Source organism: Ciona robusta, chromosome 8, assembly GCF_009617815.1.
Source record: "Ciona robusta chromosome 8, ASM961781v2".
NCBI lineage: Eukaryota > Metazoa > Chordata > Ascidiacea > Phlebobranchia > Cionidae > Ciona > Ciona robusta.
The window spans coordinates 4,863,516-4,878,120 of record NC_143242.1 but is presented as its reverse complement, the minus strand read 5'-3'; the positions used below and the strand labels follow the sequence as shown (position 1 = coordinate 4,878,120).

General features: G+C 33.5%; 2 protein-coding genes and 1 long non-coding RNA gene across 3 annotated transcripts; 1 reads left to right on the top strand and 2 right to left on the bottom strand.

Annotated features, from left to right (window-relative positions):
- The first annotated feature begins 175 nt into the window (after window positions 1–175).
- LOC149732579 (nucleoporin NDC1-like) lies at window positions 176–14,428 on the top strand. The gene is made up of 16 exons (XM_089882660.1): window positions 176–387; window positions 528–648; window positions 966–1,067; window positions 1,306–1,486; window positions 1,770–1,884; window positions 2,329–2,486; window positions 2,807–2,939; window positions 3,230–3,322; window positions 11,060–11,243; window positions 11,728–11,817; window positions 12,065–12,153; window positions 12,489–12,599; window positions 12,793–12,852; window positions 13,282–13,389; window positions 13,619–13,783; window positions 14,127–14,428. The coding sequence occupies exons 1-16, from the start codon at window positions 361–363 to the stop codon at window positions 14,328–14,330; spliced, it is 1,941 nt and encodes a 646-aa protein (XP_089738786.1). The 5' UTR covers window positions 176–360; the 3' UTR covers window positions 14,331–14,428.
- On the bottom strand, window positions 3,458–9,846 carry LOC149732581 (uncharacterized). The gene is made up of 12 exons (XM_089882972.1): window positions 9,730–9,846; window positions 9,342–9,376; window positions 8,747–8,854; window positions 8,157–8,370; window positions 7,339–7,571; window positions 6,882–7,039; window positions 6,575–6,669; window positions 6,142–6,332; window positions 5,574–5,814; window positions 5,134–5,342; window positions 4,793–4,879; window positions 3,458–4,646 (listed from the first exon to the last, which is right to left on the bottom strand). The coding sequence occupies exons 1-12, from the start codon at window positions 9,844–9,846 to the stop codon at window positions 3,812–3,814; spliced, it is 2,523 nt and encodes an 840-aa protein (XP_089739098.1). The 3' UTR covers window positions 3,458–3,811.
- Window positions 9,726–11,006, bottom strand: LOC149732580 (uncharacterized). The gene is made up of 3 exons (XR_016385526.1): window positions 10,518–11,006; window positions 10,161–10,301; window positions 9,726–9,904 (listed from the first exon to the last, which is right to left on the bottom strand). It is a non-coding gene; the product is annotated as an uncharacterized LOC149732580 (long non-coding RNA).
- Window positions 14,429–14,605: the final 177 nt, after the last annotated feature.

Sequence of the window (14,605 nt, the reverse complement as noted above, 5' to 3'; positions counted from 1 at the left end):
AAGCAGTGTCCAAGTTTACGCATTTGCTTATCATTTTTTTTAAATATGATATACGTGTGTATATTATAGTATAAAGTTGTACTGCCCGTTCAAACTGCCTTTGCTCAACACCATACTCCCCGTTTCCATTTTTTTCATATAAACAGGCGCTCAATTTAAATTACCGTGTGCGCAACACTAATGTCTAACTTTTGTAGTCGCGGGAAGCCTACGAAATTTTTGTCAAGCTTGTTATAAATCAATTGTGAACTTTTAAGGGGCTAAGCTTGTTGCCTTGTTGGATTACAATTCTAACAGTGTCTACATATTCATATTTCTCTTAAATGTGTACTGCTGTTTTACCGATTCTACGAAGATAATATGGCTAAGAACTGGTTGATTTCCCAGGTATGGTATATATATATTAATATTTATATATTTGTTTTATTTTGCATTGGGATGATTTATCGTATATTACGTTTTGTGTGTTAAACCAATGCATTTTACTCAACAATGTACAATATGGTAACTTATGGTCGTTTATTTAGGAGTTTATTTGGAGAAATGCTGCAGCAGCTGTTTGGACTTGGGTAGTTAATTCATCTTGGCTTTTGGTTGCTTTATTTGTATGGACATTTACACCTTCAAATCATATTTATGCTGTGTATGGTAAGAATATGCTTGGTGATTAATTGTAAAGTAACACAGATGGTATGGTACTATAGTTTTTGTATGAGTCTTCTGACTTAAAATTTTAGTGGTATTTTAGTAAAGGCTATCAACCTTCTACATTAAAGTATAATTGGTAAATTCCCTACTATCACATGTAAAAAGATAAGCCAAAAAATGTTTATATTTTGAAAAATTGGTGCTTGTGAAGAATTGACCTGCTACGTCATACACAAAATTTTGCTATCAATTACGTTACTGAAAGATTCGCAATAGTTAACTATAAAAGTCTAAATCATCAATATTTATTTATGTAGATTATTTTCTTCTCCTTTTTTCATTCCGTGTTTGGGTTTTGATCTTTTGCATATCATGTCTTAGTTCATTGTTTGTCAAGCTACACATGCAAGGCTCCAAAGGTAAACTATGTGTTTGTGTCTTTCATAAAATTTAAACTTTCTTTTCAAGTCTATTATGATTTTTATGTAATATTTATGGTAGTTACGGTATATATATAATATATGTTTAAACACATTACCCTATTCTATAAATTGTTAAACCTTTTTTAATGGCCTATTGTATAAAAATCTCTTCTGAAGTCTCTTAAACAATTTAAAAAATAACCTAAGTTAAATAAATGGTTTTGATTTTATCCAGTGACATGCAAATTGCCAACGACTCGTTTTCAATCTCTGGTTGCCATGTTTAGTTTCAAACGTATATTCCTAACCATGTGTCATGGGGTTCTATGTGGGGTTATCACAGCTTTCCTAGCGGGTATTACGGAAAGCAAATTTTCCACTGTTTATATTCAGTGCAAGAACACGCCTGATTATGTGTAAGTCATATATGGGAAATTTCGAATAACTTTTATTTACAGTTCTTGTTTTAGAATTGAATACTCTTTTTACTAATACGAATATAAAAGTACTCCTTCCAATCATTTTTTATTTTTATTATTACCCCTATAAAGTTATATATTTCTAAAGGTCCTTGATTTACTATAAGTTAAGTATTTCTCTTTTGAAACTGATTGGTGTTAATGGTGTTATAAGTTAAGCAACATTTGTATATTTTTATTTATTTTTTTCAATTCTAAAAAGTAACACTTTTTAACAAAGGTGTCTAAATGAATCATGTTACATATTGATACTATTTGGTTCTGTGGTTGGTGCAGCCAATTTTGTTTCAAGATCTAACAAGCATCTGTATTGTCTTAACTTCCCAATAGTGCAGGTAAACTTTACATATACTATTGTAAAATTCAATAATTTTTCATGTACTTGTGTCTAGATCTAGTCTGTATACAGAGTTAATAGAGAACAGCATGTTTTGCATTTGGGTCTAGTGGGTCTACATTGGCTCATTTTTATTACTTTAAAATGCACACCAAGACTCTTATAAGCCTTTTTTAAATTAAAAAAATAACAAAACTTTGCTTTGCAATATATATAAATATATACATGGGTGTTGATTTTTTTCACACTGTAAACCATTCTTAATTTCTTAGCGGGGCGAAAAAATCTCAGTGTATGCTTAACTAAGACGCACATGAAGGCTAAACAAAAACGCACATGAAGGTTAAACTAAGTCAACCAGGGGGGCGGGTCCCCCCTGCCCCCGGTAATGGACACCAGTGATAATATATAAAATATATGTAATTTATATTTTTTGTTTCAGCAAGCCCGTTTTATTTCCATAAAATGCAACTTCCATCAAATGTTGGTGCAAAGTTACAAAACGTGTGCGAAGTTCTTACAGTATTTTCTAATCTTCTATTACTTGATTGGATATTTAACAAGAGAATTTGTTGCTGATCTCTTCAGAGCTGGACCATGGTAAGTGTCTGGTTAAACAAAGGCTTCATCTGGTGCTACCTCTTACTTATTAAACAGGGTCCAGTACATACCATTGCTGCATGATTTGTTTATGCATGTTTTTGAAGACTTATCCTGCAGTTTGTTGCATTAAGTGTTAGTTACATATAAATTTTAGTTTCAAATAAATACAAAACCATTTTTGCTTTCCAGCATTATGTGGTACCTTCTACCTTGGCCTTAGAGTAAACTTTAACTTTTCAACTTAAGAAACCTTAAGAAAGAAGTTAAAGAAACCTTTTGTTTAAACCATAACATTTTATTTACACTTGACATTTCAGTGATGGCCATATTGTAAGTACCTTGAACATTATGGGGGTTGTATCACTTGCATGGACACTGTGGGTATCTGGTACAATATTGCTGCTTCTTCATAATGTATCTTGGCATCTATTCAATATTTATGCAACTAAGGTATATTCGCTAATATGTTTACAATAATTGACCTGTCTACTTTAAAATACTGAGATTCTATTTGAATAAGAGACTGACGATGCCCTTTAGGCGAAATATATTTCTCTTTTACTACTAGTGGTTGGACTTGATTTTTGTTGGTTACGTTTTCGTAGCACCAGATCATTAAGATACTGAATTTGATATAAATTGGATCTTTCATAAATTTCCATTACTATAAAAACAATAAGTGCTATATTTAAATAACCCATTTTTACCAAGCTTTAAAAACAAGTTTATCTTTTCTTTAGATGTTTCCATTTCGAATGGATTCTGTCTTCCCAGAAGACAAACCAAAGATACTGACATCAAATCTCACCTCGGACCAACCACTTCTTGTTCAGGTAAGCTCACAGTTTCTTTCACAAGATGTTTGAATTTTTACTGCTAAGTTTTAATTTGAATGCTGAGATGTACTTCTTCAATTTGAAACAACTCAGTGTATAATTTATTTTATAGATAACTTTAGTTCATATTTTACAGTAGTTAGCCATAAACAGGCCGAATACAGAGGTAAGTTATTGTAGTTTATATAGTTTGACAGTTGGCACAGGTGTATAAAGTTTTTGCCAGCATAATATTAAAACTTGTAACGTAACAATCGGTGATCCAGCGAAAAACTTATGCCTAAAACACCTACTTTTACACGATTGACAATCTTTAGTAAAATGATTCATTACTAAACTCTCTTTAAACAAAGAACTAGATACTGCAATTGCGTTTTTAATCCAGTAAATTTTACTCTTTTTTTACAAAAAATAGGGGTTGTGACCTCTAAAACCCCCTTACTGTACCGCTGGCTACAACCCAGTGTAAGGGTCCGTATTGGTTTGCTAAGTTTGTTCTGGTTCAGGCAGTTCAGCATAATCATCATCATCATCTATATCAACATCTACCATCTTAACAGTGTTGCCAGCATCCTTATGTCTAACCATGCTGAAATAATTAGTTTGTAATGGTTCCTCTGGTCCTCTCTCTTCTGCCACAGAACTTCTTTTTGTGCTTCTCTCCTCTGCTATAGAACTTTTTCTTGTGCTTCTCTCCTCCTCTGCCACAGAACTTCTTCTTGTGCTTCTCTCCTCTTCGGCCACAGAACCTATGCTTCTCTCCTCTTCGTTATCAGACTCTAATGCAGCATGCACATCTATTGGTACAATGTAAGTATTTGAACTACCGAACCGTTGTGAGACATTGGTTCGTTCAATTGTCTTTGCCTTTTTCTCCCATGGCAGTGGATTAGTCTCATTGTCCTGGTAAAATGAATTCACACCACTTCTTCTCTTTTCTTCTGGGATGGACGAAAATCTTTTAAACTCTTCTGCTGTCATTCGATGCCACCTCTGGTTCACCACAGGCAGCTCCGTGCATACTGTGTCCATTGCAGCATCAGCATGTATGTCTGTTGAAGACTTGGCTGAAAGATTATGCCTCTTGCAGTTACTGCAGCCTGAATCAAGTCTACTCAGTTTAGAATGCGTTTTAAGACTCCCGCATTGGTTACATATCCTTGGAATGCTGTTGTTCTCTGAGTGCAATGACCTTGTGCTTGGAGTCCTTGTAACTTGTGGCATGGTCTGGTAACCCATACCACGAGGCAGACTGCAACTTAATCCTGGTTTTCCGAAACTATTCATTCGAGATCTGTCGAATGAACCAGTGGAATATTTTCTGCAAAGTAAATTTTAGAATTCAGTTTCTGAATATTCCGGAAATTTTTTAACTGTTTTGTTTAATATTGAATTGAATACTTTTACTTATACCAGTTATACTAATAGGGCACTATCTGTATGATATCCGTTATTATTATTTCTTACTGTTTTGTTCTGTAGATTGTGCTTGCTGCTGAGTTTGAACCAGAACTTGCTCTTTGTGCAGTATTGACCGAATACTGACTCAGATTACTGTTTTAAACATAATATATATTAGGATAATATTAATTATAATCGTTATAACAAATTTGTAAACAAAAATTCACGTTTGTTCTCCTAAAAAAAATTTTTTTTTAATATTGCAAATTCAAAAACAAAAGCATTTTTTCCTAAAAAGTATTGCAATAGTTCAACTTTCATTATATTTAAACAATTGCAAGACTTTATGAATTTCAGTAAAAACTTTCACTATACCACATGCTTAAGTTCTAATTTTATCCACTTACTGTTTTGTCTGCTTCTGCAGTGAGTTTGTGCTGTTGTTAGCATTCATGATACTTTGGATACTTTTCTTCCATCTATCTCTTGCTGATAATGAGTTGTTTGCTGACCGCGATGCAGACAACTTGTGTTGATCCCATTTATTGCTCATTACTCTGTACAATATCTCTCTCACCTGTTGTTTTTTTTTTAATTTAAAACAGATTTTTTGAATTTAAATTATCCGGAATTCTAATTCATTAAAATTACCTTGAAATTCAGGTGAATATATTCTTTCTTTTAATTTCTGTTTGTATCTTTTGTTTTAGTATTTGGATAGTTGGAATATCAGTCAGTCTGGGATCAGTCATTGCCTTTTTGTTTACAAAAAGTTTTACAAAAAGGTCATGAAATGTTTTTTTGAGTAATTTTTAGGAGTACATTATTTTTGGATCATGTTTTAATAATTTCTTCTTTTTATTTCATATATGTGATTGGGAACAAAGTTTCTTATCCCCAAAAAACTTGCCTCTTTATTCACCGCACAGTAAAATATGAAGATAAACACTCCTTGCAACCCATTCAGTGATACATGAATGTACTGGAACACAATGTTAACGTGATACTCCTGTATATTAACCAGGAATCCAATCAACCATGGAACACCAAGTATTGGGAAAAGAACCAGGATCCCTTTTGTTGTGTGCCTGCATTTGGAAAAAAATTTAAGACGAATTTTCGGAATATTTTCAAGACCTTTTTCAACATGGCTTAGTACTGGTAATTTTAACAAAGAATTCAGGATATTTTTAAGAAATATTTCAACATAGCTTAATACCAGATAGTAAGATATGCATGTTCTTTATTACAGATACAGTTTGTATTTCCAACACTGTTGGCATTTCATCTACAGACACAGATAATTTGAAAAAACCTGTACTATTTTAAATTTTCAACACTTTTTTTGTTAGCCTTTTTCGTCCATTCTAGACACAGATATTCTCAGTTCTATTTAAAAATCAGTTAGTAATTACCACAAATGTTGTCCATGGTTACTCTTGGAACTTGAGGGCTTCATTGCCTTAGATTTTAAGCTCAGCTTCAAAATCAATGCGACAGTGTGTGAAAGAATAAAGAAGTTAATGATAAAAATAGCGATGAGGGGTCCAGTGGCTGACCATATCATGTTATGCTTTGTTCCAAGCCAACAGTACTTGAAAGTGGTCTGGAAGGAACAGAAAGAGGCGTAAAAAATATGAGGGCGAAAAAAAATAAATCAAGGTAAGGATTTTAGTTTCAAAACTACACTTCAGCATTTTATATTTTTCAGTACTGTTACTGATGGTTAAGACTTGTGATATTACATAATTTGTAACTATTTGCCAAAACTTATTGAATATTCGAATTTCATATACAGTATTACTGATAATGTATCAGTAAAATTGTTGTTAAGGTTGTTGTACATACCTCTGTCTGATCTATAGTCACCTCACCATTCAGTGGAGGACACTGCATTTGTTTTTCTACTCGTTGGACGTAAATTCCCTGTGTGAATCCAACAACTGCAAGAAAGTGTAAAAGATATTTAAATTTATCATTGTCTGTGCCTTATATATTATCTTCTGTGAAGGGATGGTGTAGTAATTTTACCAGATTTAATTCGTACCACAATACCTAAAGCTGTTAGAGTATCCCTAGCAATAAAGCCAACTTATCATATAAAGGGTAAACTGAGGGCAAGCCAGAAATGACAGGTCGTGTATATTTGACTCACCGGCTGATATAAAAACAATCACAAATGGAATTCCCCATCCTGCAGCAAACTTGTACCATCCAAGTCTGTTGAACTTCATGCTTTTAACAACAAGGTTCAAATACAGGACAAGTCCCTCGATCAGCATCCAAATGCCACTTGCAAGCACAAAGTAATGACTGTAACACAACAACTGTCTTATGTTGATGTTATTAGTTTTGTTACCAGTGTTTATTGCAGAACAACACAAGTACTAGGTAGTATTATTGATAACTTGTAGGCGAGCACAGAGTGTATGAAACAAAACAAGATTATAATTTTTGCATAGGATAAAGGAGTTTCATTCATTCAATTTGTACTATTTTGACATGAATTTCAAATACTTCTTAATCTCATTCTGCTATTAATAGCTATAGACACCAACATTCTCCATAGCCATGTTAATAAAAGTAACAAGGTTTGACACTTAATCACCCACCTCAGGACCACTGTCATATTGCACATTCCATTATTGCCAAGAGAAGCCTCACTGATCAATCTAACCAAGTGTAAAGCTGCCAGGGCTGCAATAAAGTTAATATGCACGATGGTGCGCTCTCTTGCTGCTGTGCTTGTTGATGATTTGGATCGTCTTCGAAGAACGAGGAACAAACTGAGCATTGTGATTGTGAGGCATGTGAAGGATAAACCTTCCATTACGAATTCCAGTACCTGAAAAAAAAGATTTAAATGTTAGAATTGTTGGTAAATAAAGTTAACTTCCTTTGGTAAACTGCAAGATAGATGGAGCTGCCAGAATGTCGTGTACACTGAATATGTGTATACCCATGCATATGTATGAAACATATGATCTGTGTGTATTGTAGTGTCAAGACTAAATTAAAATAACTTTCAACATGGCAGCTAATCCGTATAATATGATTTTTACTTTCAGTGTTTTGGTTTAAAAGTAAAACCATCTTCAGTGATGTCAGAGTTAAAATAGGCCATTTTCCAGACGATATTAAATTAAGTTTATTAACGGAAGGGAGAAGAAAAGCATGCCAGACTTGCCAGTAGTATTCAAATTCGTATGTTAATCTTTGCATGATTCGTAAGTGGGATTTACCAGGAACTCAGATTGATTATAAACATACTGTGTGTATTCACATTCGTAATGAAACCTGTCATACACCATGAGATAATTGCAGCTATTTTTACCACAAAGTGTCATTGTCTCTTAGTGGCATTATTGCGTGTGTTTTGCCTCTAATTACATTGGCTAGACAAAAGAAAATATGTGAAAGCGATCTGTACCAGGATATTACTGGCGTGGTGTGGTGGCATTTCAAAGGGCAAGGGGCGCACGACAAAAAGCACAGAGAACTTGGTTGTGTGGTTGCAGAAACAATGAACGGAACCTTGGCCTTTACCCACAACTTTACATCCATATGGTGACCACTGGTTGGTGGTTTCATCAATATATTGACATGAAGGTCTGGTGAAGAATATTGTTCCATTAGTTTTGTATTTGATGATGTTTTATGGATACTCTTTGGTCATTAATGATTCAGAATGAATGGAACTGGTATTTTCCTTGCATGGCTGGAATAGACAGTCATTATAAGGAGTTCATACACCTTGTGCCAGTTTTCAAGTTGATTATATTTGTGGGTGATTATATTTTTGGGAATTTTTTATTTCTTTTTTAGGTAGAACTGATAACTTTCAGCATGTTTATATAATATTAAACTCTTGGTAAACTATATATGTTTATAGTACAGATAGTTGTGTTATTGGTATATCACCATTCAATTATAACTACACATGTACCTACCCCTCATTCTCTTCATGTTTTGAATTGTTAGTTGTGGTGTTTAGTTTTAGTGAATGTGAAGTGAACGAACACGGGTACTTTATTCCAATTGCTATCGTATGCAGTCACTGATAAAAGGGTTGAGTTATCTATGATATCGACTTCCAAAGGACATTCCAATCCATTCACCCCAACTGTTCTGTGAACAAAACCACACAACATATATCAAATATGTTATAGACCTACACACTCCTATATGTTATTATTTTTTGATTGTGCTAGTGCTCTTGGCTCTTGTTTAAATTCTGTATTCTGATTTAAAATATTTTAATTCTTTGTTAAACAGTTCAATATATTGAATGTCTTTGTTTAATATTTGGAGTTAAAACACAGTGAGCTACTGCAGTCATTTTTCCCATACGTACAATTATGTATAGTAAAAAGCACTCACTTTTTTCACAGTTGTGTTATACAATGATTTTCCCTTCAATATTCTGCCCATAGGTCAAATACTCCACTATTATAATCGCTGTAATATTTCTTTGAGCCAATTCCTCGTGTGAATGGTTTAATTTGATGGTAGTTCCGCTATCAAATACAACTTCTTCAAGAAAAGTGGGTTTGGTCTGTTTTAACTAATGCATGAAAGATTTCATTTCTGTTGTAATCCCAGTTTATCCCCACACCTCGTGCTGCTTGCTGCATTAGGAACTTTTTCAAACTGAAAACAAAGGTTTTACAAATAAGCCAAAACTGTGTATTTTAAAATGGTTTTTTAAATAAGAGATCTACGTTTTATCCTGGCTTACTATTAGGTTGTTTAAAAAAAGCAAAAATAATCCTTTACAACAAAGTACATGCATGGTCTGTTGTTAGCGTTTTTGTATAAAACAGAACATCGCTGTTATAACAACTGTCGAGCCCCCCATGCAGGGTTAATTCATTCATTTATTCAAGTTTAAAGGATTTTAGAAACTGTATGTAGTTACCATCTTACCTACATTTAGAAAAACTCTCTAAGGCAGTTAAGCTGTTAAGTTAAATAGTGCTGACATTCTGGTCTATCATACTCACTGTGTTTGCAATATGTAGGGCTTGGGCCGGTGTAAGTTGATTTTCTCCAGTGTGTGTGAACATGTTTATATATTCCTCCATTTGTGTTGGTAAATGGAAGGCATCTGGTGGTTCCATTTCACCATTTAATAGTTTGCTTGTTGTGTTGTTGATGGGCCATTGTGGTTACCAGTCACTAAAAATTCAGTTATTTCGTTTAACTAAGCAACAAAATGATCGTGATTGAATCTCAAAATGTACATTCAGGCGAGTTTTAAGTAAATAAGCAAATGGGATATGGTTAATTACTTCTATTTAAACTTTTGCTTAATTTTTCATTAAAGAATTCTTTTACAATTGGATTGTAAAGGAACAATTTTTTTAATTCGTAAAAAAAGAAAGTAGTATTTGGTATATCTTTGTCCTAAATGCTAACTGTGATTTTTTTTTACCTGGTAAATTTTCTTCACTTGGCAATTGTCTTTGAAAGCAGTTATGACGTCTAATGATTGATGGTCTGTAGCAACAATTCCGCTGCTCACATTGAGTTTGTGTAATATCAATACCACATCCTCTTGCATAGTTGCACGATTCTGAACCAAATTGTAATGATTTTAATACTAATCTGCTTATGCGGTATCAATATGAAAACTTACAGTTTCCTTCTAGGCCACTCATTTAATAGCTAAAATATAAAAAAAAACTTAATCCTAAAAAAAACAAAATTTTAAATCTAATCAAAAATTAAAAAAAATAAAATTTAAATCTTAGAAAATGTATCATTTTAAAGTTCTAAAATCCATTCTCACCATTTGTGCTTAAGTAAGGGTGTGCAAACGAGAACAGGGTTGTTTGAAACAGAAGTAAAGTCCAAGTGAACCAGTTCATCTTTTACTTTTTCCACTCCTGCCTTTGTGTGTAATGTGGCTACCTTTTGCTGCCATTTTGGATCGCAAAATTTGCTTTTACATTTGCCCTGCTGTTAACCTACTATGTGCATGATGCCACACTAACTAACTATGATCATCAATCCGGTCACGTTACGCCACTGTCACAGATTTTGAGATTTGAAGAAGGCAGGGACAGGATGTTTGTTGTTTGATTGATGTGCTTACTTGTCAAAACTAAATGAGCGCAAGACCGAAGATTCTGTTTTGAATTAAAAGTCAGCTTTCAATATCAATAAACTATCAATTTTGACCAGAATTTGATTTTTTTCATGCTTTTTACAATTTTGTCCTTTTTTTTGTAATACTACAGCATCTACTTTAGATTTATCTGTGTTTACAATTTATCCTAATTAATTACCTAAACTACAGTAACTAGATTGTCATATACAACTTTTCCGCAGCACTTAGCGTTCCAGTACTTGAGTAGCATTGCAAGTTCTTCAAGCATTAAAAGGAAACAAATCTACATTATCTCCCATGACACCGGTAGTGCTAACCAACCAAAATGGAACCTTATTTTGGACGAATGCCTTGCACGACTGAAGAAATTAACCACAAGTATAAAAGACCACAAACAAATTGCTTGTAAGTTTTACCTGCTTTTTTGCCCAACGTTGTTGCAAATTAACTGACATTCTTTTTTTTTGCTAACACTATCTTTTCTTAGAGGAACACTTGCTTAATGTAGGGTTTTAAAACCACTAAATTCAAGGGTTTTGATACTTTCACTAATTTACACAAACAAGTATTAAACAGTTTCAACATATGTCCTTCTATAGACCATATGATGTGACCATAAACAAAGTACCTTAGTTTAAGTAACTGTTGTCTAACTGGCCAAAAAGACCGGGTGCGCTTTAACTAAATGCTAAAATGAGGTATAGTTAAATGCTTCGTTTTAAACTCTTGAGAAATTTATTATGCTAATGTAGCAATAGCATCCGGAAAGCTTAACTGAAAATCATAGAAACATCATTTTAATCAAATATCTAAAAACAAACCATCTTTTTATGCACCGTATGTAGGTAAAATATTAGCAATAATTTTTATCTCGCCCTCATAATTTTAGTGAGAATGGAACAAAATAAAGTGAAAACGACAAAATCTTCTAAATCTTCATCATCCTCTCAATCCTCGTCCGGTCAATCACCTGCACCAGGTATAAGATCATGGGAGATTAATTAATTCATTTAAATGAAGCAAAATATGAGTTGAATAAATTTATACTTCTTAATTTTTTACTACTTAAGAAAGTTGCACTTCACTGTTGCATTTTTATTTCAAAATGTTGTATGTGCAGTGAAAAACTTAAAATAGTTGAAGGGACTTGTGAACATTTTTCCTTTTTTATTTAAGTGCAAAAATATCACAAATTTTTGTTTTTTTTAACTCTTTATTAATTTCAGATTCGTCTCAGTTTATGTCCGTTTCTGCATTTAACCATCGACCTAAGTCATGCGACACGTTAGACGGAGTGAACATGTCTTGCTTTGACGTGAGTTACACCTGTCAAGCATAAATCATTATCATTCATAAAATATATTGCCCTTTTTTGAACTCCAAACAGTGTACTTTAAGTGTAACTTGGCTGTGCATTAAATTATTCAGGTGTTGTCACCTATGGTTACCAGATTTACACTCGTTAATATCGAATTTATTTTTTATGTAATGCTAAACTTTGCTAAAAAAAGCTGCAAAAAATGTTTTTGTTTAGCCCTAAGCGGAATTTTATTTTAACCTAATACATAAAAATTGTAATATGTTCAACTTTGCATGCTTTAAATATAAAAAGATTCTAGGTTTTTAGACTACATGCTATACAATTTACAGGTATCTTCACTGAATACAACAAACGCTGGCAACCCACTTAACTCACCCAATTTAAACGGGTCAATGCTGACTGTTCCAACACCAAAGCTATGGACGAAACAAATACGAAAGGTTTGCTTTTCAACTGTCTGTGTTTTGGTAAATCCGAATCTTATTAAAAATATAAAAAAAAAAAAATTTAAAAGTTTCTCTACTCCATTTTAAAGGATCTTTGTTTCTGTATTTGAATAATTCTATATATTATCATTTCATACTCTTAACCATTTTTTATCAGTTGTTTTTTTAACAGTTGGCTTTTTTACAGAGAGCTGCATTGCATTCAAATGTTTCTAGTCCAGTGCCAATCATCCAACCTTATCAGGAGGTATGTAGTTGCACTTTAAGTAAAGATATATATAGTAGGGTGGGGGAAGATAGGACACCTTATCATTCTATTTTCTCGTCACATTTGGTAAGTAACAAAGAAAACTCAAATATTCATAAAACGGTATCCTCATGACTCCCATAAACCGTTGTTATTTGTTTAAAACACGTTCAGGATATTTAGATATTCTGTGCTAAAGGTGTCCCATCTTCCCCCACACTACTATATTGTGGCTTCAGTATCTATGCTTTATTTGCCACTTTAACTCAAATAGTTTTACCCGTAGCGTGTTTGTAACAACTGTCGTTTTGCTGCTAACTCCCTTCTCTTCGCTGTTTTAATTAATCCGACCTTTGTTACTGTATATAAGATATAAATAAAATAATATATTTGTGATATATTTTCGTTACCAATTCCCTATATACGTAGGTCCCACAAGTGCCATACAAAACACTGAACAGTCAAATCCAAGCATTATTACAACGTGGAGCTTCCGCCATTAAAAAGTTTCCAGTGGTATCTTTTTTGTTCAATGAGGTATGAACTGCATGAAATGTCAAGGATACAAATTAAACAAATAAAGAGTTTTCTTTTAGTTGCGATGGATTACTTATGGTGCCAAAACGTGAAATGTCAAATTCATTATAAAACGCTAATCTGTTTTGATGCCACCACTTAATTTTAATTAATTAGTCAAAGTCTCAGTTAAGTTTACTCGTTTTTTTATGACCTGCAATAAAGTAATATTTAGTTGTTTATTTTACAGATTCCCAGCCACAGCATGGCAAACTTATATTCGGAGCACAATATTTATCGTTGGTCAATTCGTAGTCTGTCTTCATTATCTGCATACTCACTTAATGAAGATGACTACGGTGTCGTGCAACGTCGTTTACATGAAGTTATTAACTGCTTGTTGGATTTAGTCGTTGTGAGTGAATATCAATGTTAATTTATTTGGGTTATAATTTGTTTATGAATTGGCAATGTTCTACTGTTAATGCGTAGTAAGCAGCCACGAGGTGTATAAAACAGAAAACTCGTTGTTATAATGACTGTCGTTGCCCTGCACGATTAATAAGTTACATTCATTCATCGTCATGCTTTTATTGTCCGTGTACGTTTCAAGCCCACACATGTGTCTTACACGAAGTTCTTGCTGGAGCAGATTATAAAACACAATTGTACGTTAATTTATATCCATTTTGATCATTTCTGTAAACTCGCTTTAATCCAACTACATTATTTAAATCCCTCCATTTTGCATCTAACAGACGCTTGATAAACACGGAAAAGTCCTTCCTATTTGTACTTCAGAGACAACAAACCTTATGTTGCGTCAACAGCAAAGCATCAAAAACGAAGCGAAAAGTGCAGTGTACAGAATAACGGACACTTTCTCTACACAGCTCGAGTCAATTCCAGTAGACGCGGAATTTCGACGTAAACTACGATCTTTTGTCGAGCATCAGGAATAAAGTAGACTCTATGTTGCAGCGAATGGCTAGCACAACTAAACAAGGCCAGACTGAGTTCATTGTGACGTTAATAAAAGTTCTTCTAAAAATCGAAAAAATGCGGCCTTTCTGTACCATTTCTTGTATGATGTTTTCTTGTGTTTGGTGCGTATGTGGTAAGGTGGCTATTACTTTTCCTCTGCGACAGTGAGGCTCATTCTAGCATTCTTCTTTGTTTAGTCATCACTGGTCAAGCAGACGTGAAAAACACGTTCTCCCGGCAATGAATTATCACC